This window comes from Amia ocellicauda, chromosome 6 (genome assembly GCF_036373705.1).
Source record: "Amia ocellicauda isolate fAmiCal2 chromosome 6, fAmiCal2.hap1, whole genome shotgun sequence".
NCBI classification, from domain to species: domain Eukaryota; kingdom Metazoa; phylum Chordata; class Actinopteri; order Amiiformes; family Amiidae; genus Amia; species Amia ocellicauda.
This window is the reverse complement of record NC_089855.1, coordinates 9,433,673-9,446,982: the sequence shown is the minus strand read 5'-3', so window position 1 is coordinate 9,446,982 and position 13,310 is coordinate 9,433,673. Positions and strand designations below refer to the sequence as shown.

General features: G+C 39.8%; 2 protein-coding genes across 4 annotated transcripts in view; one reads left to right on the top strand and one right to left on the bottom strand.

Annotated features, from left to right (window-relative positions):
• The window catches only part of sytl5 (synaptotagmin-like 5), a 52,491-nt gene extending 50,820 nt beyond the window's left edge, over positions 1-1,671 (bottom strand). For all 3 annotated transcript variants that reach the window (XM_066706047.1, XM_066706046.1, XM_066706044.1), the window contains exon 1: positions 1,494-1,671. The gene's annotated coding sequence lies outside the window, so the exon portion shown is untranslated. The remainder of the gene's footprint in view (positions 1-1,493) is intronic.
• A 2,783-nt stretch (positions 1,672-4,454) lies between these two features.
• On the top strand, positions 4,455-10,857 carry dynlt3 (dynein light chain Tctex-type 3). The gene is made up of 5 exons (XM_066706043.1): positions 4,455-4,600; positions 5,673-5,714; positions 6,049-6,172; positions 6,537-6,614; positions 7,826-10,857. The coding sequence occupies exons 1-5, from the start codon at positions 4,574-4,576 to the stop codon at positions 7,900-7,902; spliced, it is 348 nt and encodes a 115-aa protein (XP_066562140.1). The 5' UTR covers positions 4,455-4,573; the 3' UTR covers positions 7,903-10,857.
• Positions 10,858-13,310: the final 2,453 nt, after the last annotated feature.

Here is a 13,310-nt window from a genome sequence, read left to right as displayed (position 1 = left end):
TCTATTTCAAAGTCACATCAATTAAAAAAAACACATCTACTGAACCAGAAGAAATGCTTGGGTATTGAACACTATCAGTAAAATTAAGAAGAATACTGTATTTATATAGCTTTTTGTATAACAGTCCTGTGCTCTAAAGTAAGTTCACCAGACTCATTTCAAATCCAGCTTCTGATCACTAAAACCCATGAATAACTCTTCCTGACAGTCTTCCACCACCATGATTTGTTCCTTGTTAATCAGCTGGTAAAACACCCAGTTGTGTGTCCCTGTGAATCTCTTTCGCCTGTCCTGAGCAATTAGTTGTCAAAAGACCATCTCAGGGCACAATGATTCATTCGTCACTTTCATAAAAGACCTTCAGCTATTTGTTGAAGACAGTCAGCTATTAACAGTGTTTCTGTTGACCTCATCAGTACACTTGAATCACTTCAACCTTTTCATTGTTCGGCCTAATTATATACTGACCGACAGTGAATGTAAAATATTTCAAAGAAACATCTTAATGAGTCTTTTTAGATTTGTTAATTGTGTCTATTATGCTGATTTATGTGCGGAGAAGCTCATTTAAATATGACTTCATGAATAATATTAAAATTATAAATACAAATGTATAGTGCTTGTATTCACAGAAGTGGACGGTCATTATTTTTCCTGTAATGGAAAACCAAAGTAGGCATGCATTTCCTATACATCAGACAAGCTGTTTGTTGAGTCCAAATGGAAATGTAGTGCTAACTACAAAATGCACATTTGTGAATAGGTAATTACTATGGTAGACTACAATAGGCCAAACGGTTAAGCGATAGTTTACTCCCTATATTACTGGTAATACAGTAGGGTTTATAGTGGTTATTCCCATTGAATACATTACGATTACAGCGTGGGAAACAATGCAATAAAGAATCCCCTACATTGCTTTTGCACAGTAATAGCACTAGTTACAGTTTTCCTTTTGCTTATGTAATCAAGACAGATGAAATGCATTGTCTGGCATTAGTGCAATATAAACTTTGAAATCGCAATTTAGTAAGCCCCAATATAATGCATTTACTAAACTACAAATACAGAACAACAATACCCATGGGTTTAAAACACAACATCGCTGTAATTGTAACGTGCATCTTTGCTGCAATGCACCTCTGATACAGTTACAGGATTGAACTTCAGCGCATCGCACCCCTGCCAGGAGCTTGTAAAACCAGCCCGCGCTCTTCTAATGAGACGAGCAGCATGTGTGGGACTCTCCATTTCATTCAACATGCATGTCACAATCAACGATCACATACAACTTGATCCCGATGAAAACTGCCCAACTGCAAGTGCCTTAACCACAGCTGGGATGCCAGTGTGTGTCTTGCTCGCTTGCCTCCGCGGCGGCACCGTGGCTGGGACAGAAGTAGTTGCTTTGCTCTCGAAAGAAACACAGGAATTGCATCTGTTTCTGTTCTTGTGTTTTTTGTGTTGATACCTGCGCTTCGCACGAAACTCACCCGAAAGTGCGGAGGAGATGCATTCCTGCGTAACGCAACCGCGATCATCAGCCCGGCTGCGAGCTGCGCGCTGCTCCGCTAATCCCCGCTGCTGTGCGGGATCCGTCGGCAGCAGCTGAGTGTTTTGCGTGAAGGAGGCGGTGCAGACTTTACTACAGCTGGAAACGGACCGGCCTGCCCCTGCATCCGCGGCTTGTGCTGGACTGAGCATTGCATCATCATCATCATCATCATCATCATCATCATGTAGTTCTGCATTGCCACTTTTAGCCCCCTCCTGTAAGTTGCGAAAAAAACATTTAACAGAAGAATATCTATAAATACATTATAATCATTAAAGCATGGTGTGTGCTGTTACTCAAAGAGGGTGAAACAATGCATCTGTGTTGTTCTCAATCAGAAACCCGTGCTTAGGGTGAGCATTTGTCTGTAACTGACATGTTTGGAGCATTTTATTCCAGCAGGTTTTATTTTATTTTAGATCTCCGCAATTTTGCATTGCAACAAAAGGCTTCAGTAATAAGGTAAGGGAATTAAGAGACATAGTCTAAATCACAATGCAAGCAAACAAACTGAATTAATTAATCTTATTTTTCCCAAAACTACAAAATTGCAGTCTGTGAGCCTATACTCACGACAATCACAAAATAAATGAGCAAATATGGTTCATAATGTATTATTTATTCATATTTTGATGTTAATATCCTGAAATCACTCTCTCACAGACGTGCTTGCCTTACAAAGCTAAGGAACATTAAAAAAAAAACTCAAATTGTTTTAAACACTAAAAATGCATAATCTATATTCCAAAAATACACTAAATTATTTTTAATGTTTTTACATTATTGACAAAACACACCACATGCACACACCATACTGCAACTTCAAATGAATCTTAGATTTGCAGTGAAAAATGCACACTAAGTGGCATCTAAAGAAAGTAGATGCATTTTGCATATTGGAACTGGAGCGTGACAACACTGTATAACATATGACAAAATATGGATGCAGTTTTACTTTTGCAAAGTAAGCTATGATTTAGAGATTAATTTAAACACTTAGTAGTTGCTCTGAGACTTTCTGTTGAACTTGAAGTTTTGTTTTTGTTTTTGAAATGCTGTGTGAATAACATGTCTTAGTTTGACTCATTTTACTTCAAGTATATAGAGACCCAATAGTTTCTGTCATGTTTTCATGTACTGACTAGGCAAAGTATTTAACTTCGCTCAGGTTGTCATCTTGACTCTGTGTTCAACCTGCCTGCTCAGAATGGGAAAGTGTCAGAAGAGAAACACACACACACACACCCTTCTGTTTAACAGCAAACAATAAGAAAAAGCTAGTAAGTAAAAGTTAGGTGAGGCTAACTTTAAACTTTCAAATCTTTTTTTTTGTACTTTATATCATTGTAATTGAATTACAGCTATTTTAATACACATGACTGATTCTGTCTTCATATTTCCAAATGTGTTCAGATGTGCTTCCAAACCTATCCAAGCACACAAATGCAATTTCACTTGCCTGTCATGTAAATTAGCGGACTGCAGACGAGAAACATTTACAAAATTAAACTGGACTGGCCTAGCGATCACATTAAACTCTAAAGGCTGATTTCGGAGAATCAGATTAGCAGTAGACCTGGACCGTTCATTTTTTGTTAATGTTAAAGTTAGGTAAGCCTTCACACATTTAACAAAGACAGTCTCACCAAAATCACTGTATTTAACATTAAAGATATATCACATACATTCTAATATACATAAACGTCAGGTTCTCATCTGTCAGGGGAAAAAGCATTACTGAAAAGAAAATGTTGACGATAAATTTTGACATAAATGACCATGAAAATGATACATAAATATGTACCTACATGCACTGGAAGTTTTCTGTAGGATTGAGGCCTGGAAATTGTGATGGATGGCCTAAGAAGAACTTTAGTTTTTTGCTCTGTTAACCATGGCTGTGTGATAAGGATTGTTACTGTGCTTGAAAATTGCACACAAAGTTTGAGCTTCTGGACAGAGGCTGATAGGTTTATTGGCTAAAACAGCCAAGCATAACACGGGCACCATGCCTACAGGATGCACAACAGCACTAAAGCACGACCGATCCGCCACCTTGCTTCACAGTGGACCTGATGTGTGTCTTCACAGGAGCTTAAATCTGTGCCAAACATACCACTGGTCTGTATGCGCTGAAAATCAATTGAGATATTCTTAAGTCTGGTGGTTGGGACCATGTTTTTGTGATTAATTGAGACAACAACAGCTTATAATCACAGTTTCTACAGTCCTGCATACCTGATTAACATAAATTACACAATGATGGCACAGCTACTAGAGTACAAACATTGATTTGAACGTATTGACAGTTACAGACATTATTATGCCAAGAACATCATTTCATCTATAACTGAGAGGGTCCAAAAATGGCTAATTGTTGAGAAAGATTATGTTTCTTGAAGTTTCTGTATAAGGTGCTGTGACTCTTTTTCAATCCATCACATTTTAACATCAATTCAGATGCTTTAACTGAGTTCCCTCTGGTGTCCATATGAAGTAACTACACGCATTGTACATTTACAAACTCTACACAAAACCGCTAACCTAAACATAGGAAATCAAAATACCTTAATTAGTTATGTTATTAGTTTTTTCAATGTACAATTGTGACCAACCATAGCCATGCATGCAGCTGCAGTAATATATATTTTTGCGTGGCATTAAAAGGAACATGGTGTATTTAACTATCAATCCAGCCTTACCCAGGGTCAAAAAACACACAACAGTAACAGCAAACTGCACTTTGGGAATAGGGCCTTTTCTGACATTCAGTGCATATGAAAGAAGACATGAAGTGAGACATTATGCGTTTTTGTTCACATTTCCAAACGGGTGGCATGTAGACCTCTTACCGCTAGGGGGCGATCACCAGATCCGCTCCCCTTGCCGGCGGGGTGGGACTCCCTTGCCCGGCACTCGTCGAGCAGCAGCTCCGGACTGACAGCTGGACAGGAACCTGGCGCTGTGTCACCGACAGCGGCTTGCAGTGGGATCATCTCCGCCCGTGTGCGCGAAACAATGGAGGAGTACCATAACAGCGACGAGGTAGGGCCTCTAAGAGCGACGTCCACCCCGGACGGGCGCAGGCCGCAGTCGGGAGGAAAGCGACGGGCGGCAGGGGACAAGTTTTGAAGGGTGCATTTGTACCCATCGATGGATTACAGGACATCAGTCAGCAGATCATTAAAAACATAGAATAGAGGCGGGTAAACAGGCCTGAGTCAAATATATATCGTTTCCTGATTAAAGATTAAGTTAAAACGCTGTAGGGGCTGCGCTTGGCGTCTGGCCACCGCTTGTCTGCTGACTGGGAATACAGGTCCCGTTTCAGCGTTACAGCGCAGACGTCCGCAGTCGTGCGCAGATCGGCGGAGTCCCAGCGCCCCCCATTGGTGGAGCCGCGTCGATCTGCGCAGAGCTGCGGATGTCTGCGCTACGCCTGCAGCGAGTCAGAGGGTGTGGCCAGAGCGTCAGCGGGCAGCGGGTGGACGGACCGGGCCAGGACTGGCTCTTAGTGGGCCGGATCTGAGACATTATGGTTTCTAGTTGGTCTTCTGTATCAGACATTAGCTAGAAACGGTGCATTACTTACACTATCCTTAAGAAGTTGGCTTTTTCATGATGATGATGATGTTGATTATAGTTATCATTATATAGACTAGGTGTCATTATTTGTATTCTCTACAGTGATGAAAGTATTTCCTTTCCTGGTTAAGCCTAATTATCTCCTCCTGACTAGAATCTCAACTTTGCTTTCATAAATTGACTGGAGGTTATCCCCAGAGTTTCTAGGAAACTTGCAACAAAAGCAGTTAAAAATCAACTTGCAAATCAATTTAAAATAATATGAATAGATGGTCAGATGATTCACACGTTTTGACTCAATCTAGAGCTATTAACTCTGTTTCAGCAGGGTGTGTTACAACAATAAATCAAATTACAGCAACCATCCTGATTTCTGTGCAATAGTGTGAGGAACATAATATTTTGAAGAGAATTCATTACAAATGTTTTGTATATCAAAATGATCAAGGTGTTATTTGTATTTATGATGTACAGAATTATGTTTGCTTTCAGAGAATTATGGTATGTGTAACTACTTTCTCTACTTTTATAGGTATCCTTCAATCCAGATGAAGCAAGTAACTATGTCAAAGAGGTACTCATATTTTACCACTGTTGTAATGCATGTGAAAATTATGCCATACGATTATAAGATAATGTTTTTCCCCAAGAGAAAATGGATTAACAAAACCTAGTCGGATTAGTAAATTTCAACACAATACATTTTTATCACCTTGGCTATAAGATTTCCTGTCGTAAATGTGAATAAGACCACTTAAGAAGAAAAGATTATAATTATAAATCGAAAATATGAAACATTACACATCTGCTGTACAATGTTACAGTCTAGCATGTGAGTAGAAGTGAACTGAAACACCCTGGCCTTTGTGTAAAACAATAAAATAAAAAATAAAATGTCTTGTTTTCAGTGCATCGAAGGCATCATTGGTGGAGTGGATTACAACCAGAACAAAGTGAACCAGTGGACGGCCAGCATCGTGGAGCACTCCCTCACCCAGCTGGTCAAACAGGGGAAACCCTTCAAGTACATTGGCAAGTATCTCTGCCCGGCGCTTCATTCTGTCCACCCATCACTACGCATCTGTCAGCCACTGCTGTATTACCAGTACAAACAGACTAGTTATTTGATTCAGCCAGGTCTCATCTGCCTTTTAAAGTCACATCTTTATTAATTGTAGCAAAAACATCCTAATATGTGTTTTAAATTGTGTACCAGGAGACTGAGCAATGCCTCAGTCGGTATTATTCTGTCGCATCACGGCTCCGTGCCCTGAATGGATTCTGAGATGGCGTGGCAGTGGGTGACGACTTAATAGCGCTGATGAGGCAGAAAGCAAACGTTTGTATGTCTAGAGCCATTAGCGGTGGGTCACTCTGAGTGCTCTGTGTGTTGCAGTGAACTGTGCGGTGATGCAGAAGAGCGGGGCCGGCCTGCACACGGCCAACTCCTGCTACTGGGACACCGCCACTGATGGTAAGGTTTGACACATTTGCTAACGTAGAACCTCTGAGTGCGTTCCGTTGAGGAAAGATAAAGCAGCAAAGTAACCGACTTAAAACAACGACGACCTTCCTGAGTCAGAATCTGCACCTCAGGTGGCAGTTTTATTTATATGAACAATACTTTCCATGCATAATTAATACATACACCGATCAGCCATAACATTATGACCACCTGCCTAATAGTGTGTAGGTCCCCCTTTTGCCAACAAAACAGCCCTGACCCGTCGAGGCATGGACTCCACTAGACCTCTGAAGGTGTGCTGTGGTATCTGGCACCAAGACGTTAGCAGCAGATCCTTTACGTCCTGTAAGTTGCGAGGTGGGGCCTCCATGGATCGGACTTGTTTGTCCAGCACATCCCACAGATGCTCGATTGGATTGAGATCTGGGGAATTTGGAGGCCAAGTCAACACCTTGAACTCGTGATTGTAGCAGGTAGCAGCAGACCCATTGTAGGCACTTTCGGCAGTGGACAGGGGTCAGCATGGGCACCCTGACTGGTCTGCGGCTACGCAGCCCCATACGCAACAAACTGCGATGCACTGTGTGTTCTGACACCTTTCTATCAGAACCAGCATTCACTTTTTCAGCAATTTGAGCTACAGTAGCTCGTCTGTTGGATCGGACCACATGGGCCAGCCTTCGCTCCCCACGTGCATCAATGAGCCTTGGCCGCCCATGACCCTGTCGCCAGTTCACCGCTTCTCCTTCCTTGGACCACTTTTGATAGGTACTGACCACTCCAGACTGGGAACACCCCACAAGAGCTGCAGTTTTGGAGATGCTCTGACCCAGTCATCTAGCCATCACAATGTGGCCCTTGTCAAAGTCTCTCAGATCCTTACGCTGCCCATTTTTCCTGCTTCTAACACATCAACTTTGAGGACAAAATGTTCACTTGCTGCCTAATATATCCACCCACTGACAGGTGTCATGATAATGAGATTATCAGTGTTATTCACTTCACCTGTCAGTGGGCATACTGTTATGGCTGATCGGTGTATATAAAGCATTACAACAAATAAATGAATTGATCTTGTTCTTATGCAATACTGAGCTGGAATGATTGTGTTCTCATGTGTCGTATGAATTCTAAAGCAAGGGACCGTGCATGTGAACGTTATAAGCCTCTTGTGTCCTCAAACATCCGTGTGTGATTGGTGGGGTTTCTGGTCTCTGCAGGGAGCTGCACGGTGAGATGGGAGAACCGCACCATGTATTGCGTGGTCAGCGTCTTCGCCGTGGCCGTGGCCCTCTAGCACGCTGATTCTGAACATGAAGAGCGTGAGAGAAAAAGGCTGGACAAACAAAAAATGCACACAGACACGCATTGGGAACCACCAAAGCCTTGAAGATCTAATGCTGGTTATGTGTGTAACTCTCGCACTACGAATTAGCTTGGTAACAATGAACACTTGAGTACGCACACCTTCCACAGTCGCGCATCTAGGCTACACTGCAAGGTTTCCTTTGGCATTTTACACATTGTGGTTAACAGTCATGCTTAGATATGTTACCATTTCCATTGTTATTGTGTTGTGAAGGCCTTTATTATTTTTCATTTTACCCTGAGGCAAAACAATGCATTTTGTGATATGGATATTCTTTTATATAACGCTTGGCCTATTTTCTGGTTTCTCCAGTTTAAGCAGCAGTCCCATTGCTCAACAATGTGTATATATCTCTTTAATTCTTTTAGCAAATGCAGCAGAAAGGTGCTTGTTTAAGGCCATGCTTTATTTTTTATAACATGGTGGTGCCCTACATGTCTTTAAATCTGGCCTCCATTCGTGCCTGGAAAGAACAAAATGGTTTCAGGGATTTTAACAACAACTGCTTTGTAAAAGAATGAAAGAGACCATCTGCTCTAAATTGTTCTTATTTGCTATCTTACCTCTAAACTGAAGATATCTTTCAAAATGCTGAATGTTTTCTGTTCTCTTGCAAATGCTATTGCTTTTCATGGTGACAGATTAACTGCATTACAATATCTGGTCCCATAGAGATCCAGAACGTTAATATTTACACATTCCATATTTAATTTGTTGACAAATAATAAAATATTTACAGTTTCACAATGGTTATTAAGTAAACTTTGCTTATGTATTTTTGATTTTAAACAGAAGTGTGACTTTGCTGTCTTTTATGATGCCACTAATATACAATTTCCATTTAAACCCCAAACTAAAGCAGTATTCTCATATCTGACCCTGCCAATCGATTGATTGTTTTAGAATTGTATTTAATTATATAAAGTTTGATGTGGTGCACATATTGTTCTGGGCAATGGACACATTCAGCTATGGTTGCCGGAATCCAGTAACTGATTGTAATATATTTCTGATGTATAAATACAAGTTAACTAGAACTGGAACTGAAAAAAAACAAGAATTTGAATTATACTTTCAATTAGTTACTTTACAATTTACACACACTTTACAACGCCCCCCCACCACCACTTGTGAAAGGCCAGGAATTAATCATGAATGACCAGTGTCAGTAATTTGAGTGATGCACTAGCATCATCTAATTCAAGAAGTAACCACTAAATAAACCAAGAGTGGTTCCAATCTTTTTAAACAATGTAGAGAATGAGTACTGACACACGCTGTATAAAGCTGAATACATAGAAGTAAGAAACTAATAATTTCCGAATAAAGCTCATAATGTAAACACCAATTGTTGCATTATAATGACCTTTGATGATGTATTGTAAATACCTCGGTAGAGCATGCCTTGAATATTGGAGATGGACTTCTTAATGTCACTGCAAGCTGTTGTACTGACCTGCCTTCTGTGTTACCGCTCCGACAGTGAGCACACACTTGTGTAAAGACCCGGGTCACACAGTGCCTCTCGTCCCTCTATCCCTGTGCTCCGTCTCGTGCCACAGCTGTGCGGGATGTCTGAGGAAAAGCATGCTTTTGTAACATCTAGAGCCGAGCTGTAAGTAAATAGAATTAACCCACCTGGGCTGGTGTTTCTCATTCATTACACATGCTTAATGAAGACTAGACTTTTGCTAGACGGTTGCTGGAGTAGATGCACTGAGCACAACTCTCAAGTGGACATGCACAACTACAGGGCAGAATAACTCGCATATATTTTGTAAGAAGTAAAACACTACTACTAGATATGTTACCATTTACACATAATGACTAGAATTAGAATAATGACCAGATTCCATTAATTCTGAAGCAACACCATTTGTTGTTTAAGACTCACTTTATGACTTTATTTTAAATCACAGAATTTGTATTGATTTGGTCACACTAGTGTATGAATGTGGCAATTTTGTATATCAGTATCCTATATTATTCTGTATCTGCATCAACATCAGTCGACTATTTATGCAAATGTAGTCTGCTTAGATATCGCCTGTGGCTGTTGTACAAACTTCAGATATAGGAATAACTTTCGTTGGGAAGAACACGTATTTAGAAGTCTTCCAGACAAAAGTGCAGTAGTTTTAAGTTAAGGTTAAGAATACTTATGTCATATAAAGTTTATTATTATTTGAACAGGATATGATTACTTTAAAATATGATTTTCCCATTTGGATGTAAACTGAAATAGACAAACGCTTAGTGCATTTGAAACGTGAGATTTGATGGAGACTATTATCTGTATGAGCACCAGGGGGCAGCACTTAAACAGAAAATGCTCAAAAACGGCGCTGCTGTGCATTGAGCGCAGAGACGTCACAATGATTGGATGGGTGTGATGTGACACATTTTGATTGCAATGGCGTGTAGAAGAATGTGATTCTTTAAAACGAAACAAAACAAAAAACTAAAATTCCCAAATGCACTGATTCTGTATGGCTGTGTGAAAGACTGGCGCCTGACAGTGTCATGTGACATCCTTTGACAGGGGCGTGGCTTGATTATAATATCATTTCTTTCTTTTCTTTTTCTTTTTTTTTAAATAATAAACCCCATTTATCACACACTCGTTTTGATATTATCATGTTATAATTGATACACCTATTAATGCCACACATCTTGCAAATATGTACCACATTAAAGGCGTATGATTGTAATAAATCTGGTTAGCAATGATCTTGCATATATAAATGCTTACCAGTGCTTCTGCTGAGTTAAAACACACTTATGATATGCCTTTATGCATTGATGTGAAGCATAAATGGCTTTTTGTAAACATGGCAAGGATATGTAATTCCCCTGCTTCAATAAAGCTTAAGTGATATTTAATATTGTGGCTGTAAGCTGATTTATTAATAAAAAATAAAAAAAAACATTTATGATAAATCACTGTTCATTGATTTGTTGAATGTGTAGCCATTTAAACTTTAATCTTAAATAAAAATAAGATTATTATTTTTATTTCCACCCTTCCTGCACAGCTGCAAGTTATACAAATTATTCATACCCCAGTATTAGAATCTTTTTCAGTTATTCCTTTACCCTTGTTGAACATGTGTTTGGGTTACATGTATCTTACACGAAATGTGCATTGAGCGGTTGCATGGACAGATTCAGTTGAATTCTGGCCAGTATTTCACAAACTGATTTCTCAATCACCATATCATAAAACATCTGCTTTGATCAAAAGCTAGCTCTGAAAACTCTCTCTTACGCTTCTGTCAATGCGTTTTAATGTCAACCTCACATGTAAGGTATTACATGAATAGATAAAATACATATTTGGAACCATAGAAATGATTTTATGAGTGGACACTTTTATTAAATTTTTTGCTGCTGTTTCTGTTTATAGAAACAGTTTAGGATAAGAAAGGCACAATAATCCACTTCATTATGTATCATGATTAAGCTCTTTAATTAAAAAGAAAATAGGTTTTCTTTATAAAACTGCCTTTTATTATGTAGATGCCACTCTTATTGAAAGCATGTCCCTTAAAAGCACATGGTTTTAGATGGTTTCTAGGGTGTGGATTTAAAGAACTCCCATTGAGTTTTATTGAGTGCTTGCAAAACAAATCTACTTGTATTTCACTCAAAACTTGGATTAGGACCACGTTGAATAATAAAAAAAAACCATGAACAATCCAGTTCTTAAAGAAATGCAGAGAAAAACTGCAGGGTCTAAACACATGGAAAATCTGTTAATATCTTTTGTCATTTTTTAAACCACATTCTTTAGATTATGCACATTGGTAAAACTAGAATCAAGAAAAGGGAACAACGGTTTTGAAACAGAATTCCCTCCCCAAGGACTGAGAGTTTGAGAAAGAGAATTAGAAGTCAGTGTTGGTCAATGAGGTAAGCTCTTTCTTCACACATTTCTGTTAGAGACACATTACGAAACTGCCTCTCCTCGGCTCCTGCTATTTTGGTTGTGGAAAATGCTGCAGCACTGGGCTAAGATTGACTGAATCGTATCTATATTCACTTCTGCACTTCCAGCTGCCTTAATTCTGTCTGTCTCTACATTTGCTTCCTGCCTGTCCCCACTACTTGAAGCACCACTGTAACTGTTTCCAGATTCTGGGTGAGTGCTTTTGCTATGTGTGCGCAATCGCAAAACAGCCCAATCCTGCCAACTTCCATTGTGTTGCTGTGGGCACAGAACAACATTTTGTCAATCTCTTGCTTGTTTTCTTACATTTTTCTCTCTTGGTGCAGCGAGTTTCTCTCTCCTCCCATGCTCTTTTGTCCTTCATTGTTTATTAAGTGTTCAGTGCGTTTGATTTTATGTTTGAAATTGAAAAGGCCTGCACTCGGCAGAGAGAGACTACAACTATAAATAAAACAAATAAATACATAAATAATGGACTTTTTTCAGTATTGAGTAATGCAGCAACAAACATCAGCCCTTCATCGGTTCATTGTGTGCAACACAGTGACTTGCAAAAATGATACCAAATATATAGTGTGAGAGATGCAGGGAGAGCTCGACCACAAATAAACACAGCAGCTTAACGATCCCCAGTGGTGAACTCATGTTACAATAGTTACAGTAAGACGTTAACCATGTTGTTATCTGCTAAAATCTCACAACTGAATCTTGGAATGGAGCTACATCCTCTTCCTGGCCCTTGTTCCCTCTTTTCTCTCTGGTGAAACCTTTCCCTCTCTCTCTCTACATCCTCCCATCTTTGCAGTTTTTCACCCCATTTGTCATCCTTTTAGTGATTGTCCTTTACATTCAGCATGCTAACTTTTGTCTTTGTGTTATACTTGAGTGTGTATTGGCCAGCTCTAAACGGGACCGCGAGTAATTTAGAGGATGCTCAGACCCACCCCACCTCTTTGTGGCGTGTAAAACCATAGAGCAGACCGCAACATATGTTTTTGTGTGTTTTGGCTTCTAATGGCATCTCAGAAGTTTGGATACCCCCCAATAGAAGTAGGTGGAAGTTAGTAGTGGTATGAAGTAATAGAGTTTATTTGGCCGAGGGTATCAGAATCCCCCAACTCGGTGGGCGGAGCCAAGGAGCTGCTGTCAAGCCTGGGGAGGAGGCGGCATGTTGTTCTCTATGCTGTATGCAAGAGGGAGCATGGATATTGAAGTGCAGCTACTGACTCAGAGGGAAGGAAGTTTGTTTTGTGGTATTAATAATTGTGGGTGTACGTGAGGGTGTCTTTGATTGGTTGTGCTGGGAGCAAGATATAAATATTGGAAGTTGACCTCCTTCCAAACTTTAGTTTTAAACCCCATTTTAATGCAGTGTTGCATTACACAA